Raw genomic sequence first — 14,450 nt, 5'->3', positions numbered from 1 at the left:
TCTCTCTACCCTACTGATGTGAAATTTGAAAACCCCATTGGTTAACATAGAGATTCTGGGAACATCAGAAGGAGGGGGAAATTAACTATATTCTGGTAATCCGACCAATTGAACATATGCGGTGGTACTTAATGAATATGATGTCAGTTCGGTTGTCATCTGAGACATTCTCATCAATGATAAGATGACATAAACTCTACAGTGGAAAGTCTACACATCAGAGTTATCGGATTCACATGGAATTGTTGTTCAATTTGATGTTTGAATATTAAATTATTGATGGAGAGATGAAATGTAATTTTAGCTTCCAAATCAGTGGCCCACTCCTGTGAAGAGACATGGGTTATACAACTTTTCAGACACACCCTTCTCGCTCCACTATATAAAGCCTTGACGAAAATGTAGCCTCTGCGTTAAAAGGACTAACATGTCAACTACAGAACTAAGCCAACCTCAGCGTGAGCTTTGGTTGCGAATGGTATGAACTTTTAACTTTTATTCACTACAGAAGGGATACCTCCGAGCCGTTGAGTAAGCAACAGCAGCTGCAAACGCGGGCTAGGAAAGAACAGAGAGAGTATCCCGTCTACCGCACAACGATATTACTACAACGTATCCAATTGACCACCAGAGACATTCTTCAAAGGACTCGGTTAGGCAACACGGCCTTCCATCTACCACCAACCTACCGAAGCGCAGCTCAGAGTAAATATTTATTGCATTTTCCTTTTCCAAATGGGCGGTAATTTAGAATGCATAAGATACTGTATTTACAATAGCACAGCTTCTTCCTTTGTCCCTCAGTCTTCCCGCTCTTTCACTCAAACCCAACCCCTTTTCTTTTGTGTAACCAGCTGTCATATCTGTTCCATCCGCTAGGGACGTTTTCCTTTATGACGTAATTTGTAATCAAGGTATAATTAATTCTGTGTATATGTAATTCTGTGTGATTAGTTAGGTATTTAGTAAATAAATCATTAAACCCAATTTTGCATTGCTGATTCAACTTGTTAGCCAGGGTTCGTGAAGATAACCAAGAATTTACAATATTCAGATGAGTGAATTAAGGTGACGATTAATATTGACTGCTATTGATGTAAAATATTACTAGGTCTTTATAAGAGTTTATTCAGAAGATAACAGGTCTATAAATATTATTTTGTGGTGCCCCGACTCTCTAGTTAATTACATTTACATGATTAGCTCAATCAGGTAATATTAATTACAGAGAAAGAATTTTATAGAATAGCATGTCATATCACATAATCCGGCATAGCCAAAGACACGACAAGGGCCAGTAATCTTTTATCTTATCAGATATATAATAACCTGTTAGGCTCAACATTCGTTTGAGGTTGGGCTGTGGGGCTGTCTGGGACCTTTGCTTCATCAACTTGGTGGCGTAGGACACTTTTCTCACTCCGGTAGCAGACTTAGACCCATCTGAAATAGACAACATGCAGAGGCTATTAATGTATCACCTCAACATAGTTTACCATGCCCTCACCAAACACAAAGTACTGTTCCTTGCAATGTGAACTGCGGGCCTTACCCAATCTGTTCTTCAGTGGGTCTGACTTGGCAAGTCTCTTGATCAGGTGGTTCCTCTCAGCGACAGCCATCTTGATCAGGTTAGCAGGTTTGGTTCGGTTCTGCTGACAGCCCTCTGCAGTATGAACTGGCAAGAGGAACTGAGGTGTGGGGACTCTTGGGAAAGACTCCTCTGGTGTCTTGGTGGTTAGTTCCTCCTGGCCAGACTCCTCCTCTGGTGTCTTGGTGGTTAGTTCCTCCTGGACAGAGTCCTCCTCTGGTGTCTGGGAGGCTGATTCTTCCTGGATCATCTGTGGTGTCTCTGGTCCAGGACAGGGTGGAGCATTGGTAGTGTCTTCAGGCTGGGGTTTGGAAGTTACCTCCACATTTGATGTTTCGACATTCTCTTCTGTTTCAACACTCTCTTGAGGATTTTCAAATGTTAATGCCTCTTCATGTGGTGGACAAGCCAATCTTGATGTTGGTGCATTCTCTACATGTTGAGGACTGACCAATTCTGGTATTGGTGCATTCTCTACATGTTGAGGACTGACCAATTCTGGTATTGGTGCATTCTCTACATGTTGAGGACTGACCAATTCTGGTATTGGTGCATTCTCTACATGTTGAGGACTGACCAATTCTGGTATTGGTGCATTCTCTACATGTTGAGGACTGACCAAGTCGGATGATTTGCTGGTCTCTATGTTGTCTGGTTTGACCCACTCTGCTACTTCAGTAACATCCTCAGCAGGTGAAGGTCCCAATCCCAGTTCTTCTGCTGGATTCTGATGCTCCATGGCAGCACCGCCTGGTAATGAGAAAAACATAACACGTTTTAGGATTCTGATGTTCCATGGCAGCACCGCCTTGTAGTGAGAAAACATAATACATTTTAGGAATCATACACAGAAAAACTAGACTCATGTATATGTACCACATAATCTATAAAAATGAAGTCGCACACTCCATATATAAACTCACAGTAATTTATTGGGTAAATCGGCATCGTTTCGGCATCAAAGTGCCTTCTTCAGTAATGCTGAAAGGTTGGTGATTTACCCAATAATTTACTGGGAGTTTATATATGGAATGTGCAACTCTTTTTTTAAAATATATTGTGTGGTACATATACATGAGTCTAGTTTTTCTGTGTATAATTCCTAAAATGTATTATGTTTTCTCACTATAAGGCGGTGCTGCCATGGAACATCAGAATCCTAAAACATGTTATGTTCGCCGTTAGTCAGCACCTCCACATAAAATTATTTCCTCTGGGGGTGCGCCAGCTCATGTTTTTTATATGTATATGTATCCCACCAGATAAATGGAAGTTGATAATATCAGATTATAATACAAAGAATAGAATAGATAATGAGCTGAGTCATTTTCCATATCCAAAATTACCAGGCAGAGGAGAGGCTGAAGGTAATGTTCGGGAGGACGCTGGTCCCTCTTCAGTTTGTGTAGTTCCATGCAATGCTTGTCTTTCATCAGTTTGTGCAGTTCCATTGAATGCTGAAACTTCAGTTTGTGTAGTTCTGTGGGTTGCTGGTCTCTTCTCAGTTTGTGTAGTTCTATGCAATGCTGAAAGTTCAGTTTGTGTAGTTCCATGTGACGCTGGTCTCTCCTCAGTTTGTGTGATTCCATGGGCCAAGTTGTGAAAGGAAATGCATGCTTATAACAATAATATAAATTGTAAGGCTTAAGCCATGGTTCATTCCAATATCTATAAAAACACTATAATATCAACATAGATCCCGCAATAAAATCAATCAATGTATGAGTTGATTAAAGTACAAAATCTCACCAAACTTGAAATCTTCTGAATGCAGAGTTGAGGTTGTCAGGAATCTTTCAGATGTCTCTGGATTAGTCACCTGATCATCAATCATTGCAGAAGATGCTTGTGGAGATACTCTGGGAGATGTGTGTTTTTCTCGTGTCTCTGCTGTTCTCCCAACTACTGTTTCAGAAGGAGCTCTTTCTGACAAACTACTTCTTGAAGATCTTGGAACTGCTGGTGAAATTCTACCAACAGAAGCAGATGGACACACCAGTAGTTCCTCCATTGATGGTGCAGGGGGAATCCTAGACTGACTCGATTGGGGAGAAACTCTTTGAGAAACTGGGTGTCTGTCCATTGATGGTGCAGAGGGAATCCTAGGCAGACTGGATTCACCAACATGAGCTGTGGATGCAGATACAAATTTTGGCACATACTGTATACATTTCACCTTAGAGGTTTTGCCAATTTTTTACCTAAAACATTTCTTATTAGTAGCTTATTAGTCGCTCATTCTTCAGAGTATGGATGACAGTTGTACCTGATACCAGCAAAGTTTGTGGAGAAGCTCTTGGTGATACTCTGGGAGATGTGTATCTCTCTGGTGTCTCTGCTGTTCTCCCCACACTCTCCTCTCTACTGGGTATCCTGACTGAGGGCACGCTCTGTGCTGCATCAACTAGTTCTGTTTCAGATGGAGCAGTAATATCACTTCCCGAACATTCAGGGGAAACAACTGAAGTTTGCTTTATAGGTGATGTTGACTGAGGCAGCTCTTTATAGGAAGAGGCCTTCTGAGGTATGATCACATCAGGTATTTTGTCCACAGCCAGATCCTCAAAGCTGCTTGTTGAATTTCTCATCTGACCAGATGATTCTACCTCAGAGGCTGCTGAGAAAAAGACCTGAACAGATTGAGTGCCAGACATTTTCTCCTGCGAGGGAAATGTGTCACTGCTTGAGGATATATCCTCATCAGTCACAGTCTCCACAACAGCAACAGAGGGGAGTTCCCCCACAGACGGTGGGTGAGGCAGGTCCTCAAACAAGGGAACCTTATAAAACATGACCACACTAGACACTCCCTCTGGTTCCTCCAATTCCTTATCACCAGGGACAGGACTAGGAGCAGGGGACAGGTCACATGTTGTGTGGGATCCGTTGAATGAAGGCAAGGCTTTGCTGTGGAAGATGAGCGTCTCAGGGAGACACTCAGAGTGAACTATAATCACATGCTCAGACGGAGCCCTGGAAGTGCGGATCAGCACAGTGTTCTCAACGTCGACCACGCCGCAGACTGAAGGATCTTTCTGGTACACGGCACACTGGACCACTGAACTGCTGACCGCATTATCCTCCATGGCCTGGTGGCCAGGCTCCTCACAGTGTACATGGCTTGATGATGTATCAGATGCAGACAGACCTGGTGCTGCGTTGTCTCGTTCCTCAGATATTTTGTGAGAGCATTCACTCAAAACAGATTCCGCCAGACCAGTGAAGGAGATGGTTCCCTGGTAGTCCTTAGTGTGACCTTCCAAACACAACCCCAGACCCACCAGAGAGATGGGTGTTAGAAAACACATCTCATTACATGACCAATCTATTGCATCTTTTCAGTGGAAATATATTATGGAAAGTGTAGGGTATACATTTAGGTATTTTGGACTTGTGGAACAAGGAAGGACTTACCCCTTAAATCTCTGAAGATGTATGAGAGCTCTTGAATATCAAGATTTGGATGTTCTGCACAATAAACCATAACTAATTACATGTAATTCAACTGCACATATAAATGTTTATGTAGCTTAAAGTTTATTTGAATACACTAAACATTGTTTGGAATTTGTTAATGAAGTGTGAATTAATTGTTCTATAAGCACTGCACCTTTCTTCAATTGCAGAAGCTGGCCGCTGTAAGACGCTATGAACGCCATGACATTTGGAGGCTCCTCCAGTAGAACCGCGCGACTGACGGCAACTAGCCAGCTCTTCAACCCCCAAGGTAGGATAAGCGTCGGCGGGTGGTTCATTTTCGCAACCAGGGACACTTGTGTGAAAGTCAATGCAATCGTGATGCACCTGCTATTGCTAATCTCTATTATGGTGAGATGAAGAGAAGAGCGGAGAGCTAAATATTTCACGTTTGATTCCATTCCGCACACAGCCTAGATGCATTTAGACTAGCGTAGGTCATATTATAGACTTATAAATTACTCGTTTCACACTTACCTCATCATTGTGTTTACAGGACGGTTCTCAAAACATGGCAAACATGCCGTATTTTGTTGTTGGTTATATACAGTCCGTTTGCGCGTAAAAGTTGACCTCGGTGTCACAATTGGGGGGGTTACATACAGTGCGTGGGCTACGTCATAATAATGCTTGATTTGACATACAGTAGATAAAACATCGATATCTGACAGATGTGTTAGGTTATCGGTTTCCATTGGCTTTATCAGCATTGTGATTGATATTAAATGAGATTCAAACATATTTATAACACACTCTGTTGTTCTGGAAATATTTTCACCCTCTATCTAAATCTATAAAACCCTCTGGATTTATTGACTTATTCATCCAAATATTTTCTCTGACCTCTTAGCGAATAACAGTAGTTATTTATTTTAAGATGTACAGTGTCAGTTGATGCCTAAGTTATAAGACACAGCAAGAAAAGCAGCAGCTGTATGTTTGCAAGGAGTGGTTTTATTTGCAATTGAAGATCCACCAAAGGGTCAAGTAAAGTTTAGCTGTCTGCCTGTGAAAACAGACCAAGGGTCATTACTGAATGCAGATCCTTGTTTATCCAAAACATCAATCCATCTCATTAAAATAGTGAATTACTGTATGATACCTAATTTACAAAGCAGTTAACAGACAATATACTGGTAGCCAAAAAGGGGAGGGGCATTTTTCCCAGGGTAGCTGCAGTGGAGGAGGCTACTAAAATGAATTCTTTGCTTTCATGAAGTATTCTTAGTGGTGCCACAACAGAGGGGTATAACAAGTTAAGGTGGAGTACCTCTGCAACGTAGGTAGGGATGGTTGGGGTTCACATTTGGCCAGGCATACTCCATAGGGGCCCTTACCATCACAACCCCAGGAGGAGGACACTGTGGCCCCATAAATACAGGCACGTGGGTCTGAGGCCTGGCCACCACAAGCATACTGTAATTGGCTCCACTGGAATACTGAAGCCCCCACCCCCCCCTCCCTTTATGCCCTCATAAAAGCCTCAATTCGTCAGGACATGGATTACAAGGTGTCAAATGTTCCAAAGGTATGCTGGCCCATGTTGACTCCAATGCTTCCCACAGTTGTGTCAAGTTGGCTGGATGTCCTTTGGGTGGCGGACCATTCTTGATACACACAGGACACTGTTGAGGGTGAACATCACAGTGGCATTGCAGTTCTTGAAACAAACCAGTGTGCCTGGCACCTACTACCATACCCTGTTCAAAGGCACTTAAATATTTTGTCCTGCCCATTCACCGTTTGAATGGCACACATACACAATCCATTTCTCAATTGTCTCAAGGCTTAAAAAATCTTGGATTTTACAAGTGAGAGATTATAGCTTTCACTTGGATTCACCTGGTCAGTCTATGTCATGGAAAGACCAGGTGTTGTTAATGTTTTGTGTACTCAGTGTATATAGTTAGTGTGTGTAGTAAAGGGATAGCAGAATAGATTAAGTTAGTGCTGGTAACACTGTATGGACCCTAGCTGGCAATACTTGTAAAACATCCAGTCTGCTAACATAGAATGAATATACAATATGCTTTTCACCAAGTTGACTGTTTCCCTTTTGAATACCTTGCTGCATCTTTGCTGTACCATTCCCACAGGGACAGGGTTGACCACTGTGACATTGAACCCAGGTGGATGTCTGAAGGGTAACATCCCTACCACGTCTGATCTGTGGCCTGCAAAGGGGGGGCTGGAGAATTGGGCGGGCTGGCTGACCTTCTGCAGCACCACTATCCCTGCACTGGGGTTGTCCAGCTTTATCTTGATGGTACAGTGGCTGGTGCAGCCCGGCACACTCTCAGGGATTGGAGGTAGGGACGCTGTCATTGGGGGAGGACTGGAGGCCTTGATGAGTGCCCCTGGAGTAGCAGGAGGAGCAGCAGCTGGATGTGAAACTACTTGTGTCACAGGTTGTGATCCATACCCAGGGATGGCATTAAAACGGATGGGTACAGAAGAAGGGATATCTCCTGGTTCTAACTGACCCGCCAGGCGAACCAGGGCACTCTGCCTGTTGATGGGCAGAATTGTGAGCTCAGGATTCTCTGATCCTTGGCGGATCAGAATGTTCTTCATTTTCTCTGACATTCTGTTTGGGGGAGATTTGACCGTCACCTTTGGTTCTGAACCAGCTGTTGTCCCAGTAAGATTGGGGGGACTGTACGTTGGCTCAGTGGGGGATGCAGGTCCGACTGTGGAGTTGAAATCCCCCTTCATTGGACTGGCAATGGGCACTGATGTTGACAGTGTTGTTTGTTGTTGGTGGTGGTAACTGGCAGTGGGCACTGGCATGGAGAGTTTTGCTTGTTGTTGCTGGTGGCAACCGACAGGCATGGGCCATATGGTTGAGATTCCATTACTTGGCTCATCCACCACTACATAGCCAAAATAAAATGTTAGTGTAGCTATCACTTTCTAGTCTAACGTTACTATATCGTTGTGCTTTTCTCTAAATACATATGTTCTAACTTATTCTCATTAGATGTGGATAATAAAATGTGTTGAGCTTCAATAGCAGGAAAACAAAGAAATAGCTACTTGTAGGCTAATCTAGCTTTTTAAAAAAGCTAGATTTTTTTGCTTACCCCATGCAAAATATGGATCTGCATCACAACAGCCTGGCAAACAGGTCATTTTGAGTTTGGACAAGTAACTGAGCAGATGTTAAAAGGTTCAAATTGCCTACGGCTCAGTCACTTCATCCTCTGTTGATCTCAAGCAAGACAGATTTGAAAGGTAATGGTGATTGTTTTGTTTATTAAACCCACATTGACACCCATGGAATCTGTTACTAAGCAATGTGGATGTGACATTCTATGACTCATTTTGTGAGTGTTCCAATGGTTCTAATCATAGATTGAGTGGACAACACTGTGCATTCCCCAATACTGAAGCTTCACATTGTCAGTCTTTTGTATCAATGTGGAAGTTTACCCTCCATCTACAGCATTTATATAGCTGCAATTACCTTAAATTCTATATTTTTGTAGTAATTGATTGCGTGATTGTACAATATCAAAATTGAGGCAGATAACAGATAATTCATGCAATACAGGAATTAAATATCTTTATTGAATATTATCATCTTAAAAGAATGCAAAGGAGAAAATGGCAACTACAAAAAGTAGGTCCTTCTCGTGTAAAGACAGGATTGGTTGCTCTGGGGATTGTAGTTCCTAACAGCCTGTGGCAAGAAAAAAAGAGAGTCCATATATAACAGCATCTTCTTCTCTATAACACAGCTTCTTCAACCACTTCTAATACCATAAGTTTATGTTCCTACATACATGGTAGTCATGGATGAAATTCATCAATATATAAACAAAAAATAACAACCATACATTTCATAGCGGCAACACATTTATCTATTTTGATTGTTGTTGGAGTGTGTGTCTGATCCTTTGTTGTGAAGCGATTCACATCTGCGGATGCTGTCCTTCTGCTGTAACCCTCCCTGGTTCTGTCCCACGTTGGTGACAGGGACCCAGCGTGAGGAGCCCACCCTTTGAGTTCCTCTTGGTGCCCACATGAGAGCAGGGAGCTGTGGCGCTGCTGCAGCCCCTGAGTCTGCTGCCTCACCTGGAAGGGGATTTCCCCCAGGCGGTACTGCTGGGGGAAGTGGAAGATGGGGTCAGAGTAGCACGATTGGGGATGAGGTTCCCAGTTTGTGAGCGGGGCAATGGGGCTCAGCCATGTGGTCGGTTTGCAGGCTGCGGGGGGGACGACAAGGAGTGGGGTGGCAGCAGATGCTAGAGTACTGGCCACAGTCCTAGTACATGGGGAGGTTCTGCTCCAGGGAGTTATAGTGCATCATGGTCAGGGAGCTCTGGTAGGAGCAGATCATGCCACCCATCTTGCCCTGGGACTCAGACCCAGTCAGGTGGAAGAGGTGCCAGTGGCTGCTGGTCCCACTGAGGCTGCTACACATGCCTGAGGAGATAGACAGGGAAAGAGAGAAACCATAAAACATGATGGAAGTCTCACAAATATCCCCCAGTATATCATGTCTGAAATATTAAGGTAAAACCTATAGATAAATCACGAACCAACAAATGTATAGCTCAGATTTTTTTTACAATATACTTTACAACTAAAATCTACTGACAGTGCAATGATTTGAACATTAAATTAACGCACTGAAATGTCTCACTGGGCCTGTGAAAACACTGGGGCATGAAGTTAGTCTGCAGTCCATGGTTGGGCAGAGCCATGTCCTGTGTCTCTGCAGCAGCAGGCTGCCATTACCCTGGGGAGTGGGTACTGTGGCCAATCCCAGGCGCTCCCTGGGGATACAGAGAGAAGGGACGGCACACCAAACAGTGGCCCTTAATAAGGCTCCTGCTCGGTGACTCCTGGACTCCAGCGGTATTAGCATCATAGCTGGGGGTTATCTGTGGCGCCTGGAATCCAGTGGTGTTAGCCAAATAGCTGGGGGCCATCAGTGGCTCCTGGGCTTGCACCTGAGCTCCAGCTGCTACATAACTTGTTGATCTGGGGATATCTGTCACTCCAGGGAGGTTGGTCACAAAACATGGGGTCCTTGGTATCTCTGAAACAGCAGCCAAAGCCGCAGTCTGAGCTGGAGCTGGGCTGGAAGCTACAAGACTTGGGGCCCTGGGAATGTCGGCTGAGGTCATAGGGACAGACAGGAAAGGGAGGCTCTTTCCCTCTGGTCCCAGGCACAGTTGGCACACCAGACTGGGGGTGTTGGCCAGCTCTGGAGCAGGCAGTGAAAGGTAGACTAGGAAGGAGGTTCTGGTGTCTCCTGCGGGCGTGAAGGTGGGTAGGCATGGTGGAGCAGACTGGGACTGAGTTTCCGCTGTTAAGGCAGTAGCGGGCGGTGGGAGCTGCACACTGGGGATGCTTGTCTCCTCTAGTGACACAACAGGAAGGCACACAAAAACATGGGCCATGATGTCGTCAGTCACTGCAGTAGGGAGATAGCATATTGGCCAATTCTGTCTCCACTGGGACCACAGAAGGACAAATCAGATTGGAGGATTGTCTCCACAGTTGCAACAGTAAGTGGACAAGCCAGCATGGAATATTTGATTTCCACTCTCATTGCAGAAGGAGAGGGACAAATCAGATTAACAGGGACTGTGTTCTCAGCCAATTGGGGATCAGCCTGGAACACAATCATCTCGGGTACTTCCTATGTCTGCACGATGATTAGGGACTCTGTCGGGAGCACGCCAGTTCAGATAGGCACCGCATCCAACTCCTGGCTGATCTTACTGAGGGAGACCCGCTTAAAGAGGGCCGAACGGATTAGAGGTCGATTGATTAATCGGAATGGCCGATTTCAAGTTTTCATAACAATCAGACATCGGTCTTTTTGGACAGCGATTTGGCCAATTTTTTTTTTTTTACACCTTTATTTAACTAGGCAAGTCAGTTAAGAACACATTCTTATTTTCAATCACGGCCTAGGAACGGTGGATTAACTGCCTTGTTCAGGGGCAGAACGACAGATTTTTACCTTGTCAGCTCCGGGATTCAATCTTGCAAATGTACAGTTACCTAGTCCAACGCTCTAACCACCTGCTTCTCATTGCACTCCACGAGCAGCCTGCCTGTTACGCGAATGCAGTAAGAAGCCAAGGTAAATTGCTAGCTAGCATTAAACTTATCTTATAAAAAACAATCAATCAATCCTAATCACTAGTTAACTACACATGGTTGATGATATTTCTAGTTTATCTAGCGTGTCCTGCGTTGCATATAATCGATGCGGTGCGCATTCTGAAAAAGGACTGTCGTTGCTCCAACATGTATCTAACCATAAACATCAATGCCTTTCTTAAAATCGATACACAAGTAAATATTTTTAAACCTGCATATTTAGTTAATATTGCCCGCTAAAATGAATTTATTTTAACTAGGTAAATTGTGTCACTTCTCTTGCAACAGAGTCAGGGTATATGCAGTAGTTGTTCCCCTTGCTCTGCAAGGGCCGCGGCTTTTGTGGAGTGATGGGTAACGATGCTTCGAGGGTGGCTGTTGTCGATGTGTTCCTGGTTCGAGCCCAGGTAAGGGCGAGGAGAGTACTGCCAGTACTGTTACACTGGCAATACTATAGTGCCTATAAGAACATCCAATAGTCAAAAGGTATATGATATACAAATGGTATAGAGAGAAATAGTCCTATAAATACTATATGAACTAAAACCTCTTACCTTGGAATATTGAAGTCTCACGTTAAAAGGCACCACCAGCTTTCATATGTTCTCATGTTCTGAGCAAGGAACTTAAACGTTAGCTTTTTAAATGGCACATATTGCACTTTTACTTACTTCTCCAACACTTTGTTTTTGCATTATTTAAACCAAATTGAACATGTTTCATTATTTATTTGAGGCTAAATGGATTTTTATTGATGTATTATATTATGTTCAAATAAGTGTTCATTCAGTATTGTTGTAATTGTCATTATTACAAATAAATATATTTTTAAAAATTGGCCGATTAACCTGTATCTGCTTTTTTTGGTCCACCAATAATCGGTATCGGTGTAGAAAAATCATAAATCGGTCGACCTCTAGAACGGATGCTTGAACAGGAGTTGCTGGAGGAAGCCCCGAGTGGAGGAGAGTCCTGAGGGGACAACTCTGGGTCAATCTTGCCAGGCCCTGGGCAATGTCTGCTGGGATGGGCCCTCGGGACAGGGTGATGCTGGTGGCAGAGACCTGCAGGCCACACTCTTTCTGTTCACTGTCAGTAGATGCCCCTGCCATTGTGTCCGTAGCCTGGATGTCTCGGCTGCTGTAGGGCTGGTCACTAGGGACGAAGGGGAAAGGCTCCCTGACGTCCTCACATCTAGTTTCCATTAGCAGGTTGCCTGGCTCCCACTCCAGAATTCGCTTTGGGTGGGGGAACATTTCAGGACCTTGGACAGTGAACTGCGGCTGTACAGTTGTGGCCAAAAGTTTTGAGAATGACACATATATACATTTTCACAAAGTCTGCTGCCTCAGTTTGTATGATGGCAATTTACATATACTCCAGAATGTTATGAAGAGTGATCAGATGAATTGCAATTAATTGCAAAGTCCCTCTTTGCCATGCAAATTAACTGAATCCCAAAAAAACATTTCCACTGCATTTCAGCCCTGCCACAATAGGACCAGCTAACATCATGTCAGTGATTCTCTCGTTAACACAGGTGTGTGTTGACGAGGACAAGGCTGGAGATCACTCTGTCATGCTGATTGAGTTTGAATAACAGACTGGAAGCTTCAAAAGGAGGGTGATGCTTGGAATCATTGTTCTTCCTCTGTCAGCCATGGTTACCTGCACGGAAACACGTGCCGTCATCATTGCTTTGCACAAAAAGATTGCACCTAAATCAGCCATATATCGGATCCTCAAGAACTTCAAGGAGAGCGGTTCAATTGTTGTGAAGAAGGCTTCAAGGTGCCCAAGAAAGTCCAGCAAGCTACAGGACCGTCTCCTAAAGTTGATTCAGCTGCGGGATCGGGGCACCACCAGTACAGAGCTATCTCAGAAATGGCAGCAGGCAGGTGAGAGTGCATCTGCACACACAGTGAGGTGAAGACTTTTGGAGGATGGCCTGGTGTCAAGAAGGGCAGCAAAGAAGCCAATTCTCTCCAGGAACAACATCAGGGACAGACTGATATTCTGCAAAAGGTACAGGGATTGGACTGCTGAGGAATGGGGTAAAGTTATTTTCTCTGATAAATCCGATTGTTTGGGGCATCCGGAAAAAAACTTGGCCGGAGAAGACGAGGTGAGCGCTACCATCAGTCCTGTGTCATGCCATCAGTAAAGCTTCCTGAGACCATTCATGTGTGGGGTTGCTTCTCAGCCAAGGGAGTGGGCTCACTCACAATTTTGCCTAAGAACACAGCCATGAATAAAGAATGGTATCAACACATCCTCCGAGAGTAACTTCTGCCAACCATCCAGGAACAGTTTGGTGACGAACAATTCCTTTTCCAGCATGATGGAGCACCTTGCCATAAGGCAAAAGTGATAACTAAATTGGCTCGGGGAACAAAACATTGATATTTTGGGTCCATGGCCAGGAAACTCCCCAGACCTTAATCCCATTGAGAACATGTGGTCAATCCTCAAGAGGCGGGTGGACAAACAAAAACCCACAAATTCTGACAAACTCCAAGCATTGATTATGCAAGAATGGGCTGCCTTCAGTCAGGATGTGGCCCAGAAGTTAATTGACAGCATGCCAGGGTGGATTGCAGAGGTCTTGAAAAAGAAGGGTCAACACTGCAAATATTGACTCTTTGCATCAACTTCGTGTAATTCTCAAAAGCCTTTGACACTTATGAAATGTTTGTAATTATACTTCAGTATTCCATAGTAACATCTGACAAATATCTAAAGACACTGAAGCAGCAAACTTTGTGGAAATTCATATTTGTGTCATTCTCAATTTTTGGCCACAACTGTACTTGTTTTTACAGCTTTATTCTTGTTCATGTAGACTGGAACGGGGATACCTAGTCAGATGCACAACTGAATGCATTCAACCAAAATGTGTCTCCCGCATTTAACCCATCCCCAGGGGCAGCATTAAAAGCAGATTATGATTTACAAGATGGAAACTAAAAGGAACTGATTTTGCTTGGGGCACATACCCTGCATGCCAGTTTGTAAATCCAACCGTGTTAGAATTATAATTGATTGACCCTTTTTTGATAAACAATAACACCACCAACAACCAGCAGCATGACAGCTGATGAGAAAAAGTAACTTAGAATTCAGGGCCACAAAAGGCTCTCATTGTTTCATAAGATCATCAATGGGCATGCTTGGTTTCTCTGCGAAACAATGCAAAGTGATTAGGTCAATAATCATATGTTTCAAAGTGTTACATGCATCAGACTACTGTGGTCTACTA

At 43.8% G+C, this 14,450-nt stretch overlaps 1 protein-coding gene across 1 annotated transcript; it reads right to left on the bottom strand.

The window, feature by feature from the left end:
* Positions 1-2,937: 2,937 nt before the first annotated feature.
* On the bottom strand, positions 2,938-5,059 carry LOC149982093 (uncharacterized). Its single transcript, XM_090182413.1, has 2 exons — positions 3,858-5,059; positions 2,938-3,721 (listed from the first exon to the last, which is right to left on the bottom strand). Exons 1-2 carry the CDS (start codon positions 4,897-4,899, stop codon positions 3,306-3,308), a joined length of 1,458 nt encoding a protein of 485 aa, XP_090038539.1. The 5' UTR covers positions 4,900-5,059; the 3' UTR covers positions 2,938-3,305.
* Positions 5,060-14,450: the final 9,391 nt, after the last annotated feature.

Source organism: Oncorhynchus mykiss, chromosome 8 (genome assembly GCF_057628025.1).
Source record: "Oncorhynchus mykiss isolate SJ-2025 chromosome 8, ASM5762802v1, whole genome shotgun sequence".
Lineage (NCBI taxonomy): Eukaryota > Metazoa > Chordata > Actinopteri > Salmoniformes > Salmonidae > Oncorhynchus > Oncorhynchus mykiss.
Note: the sequence above shows the minus strand (reverse complement) of the source record. Positions and strands in the feature narration are given on the sequence as shown.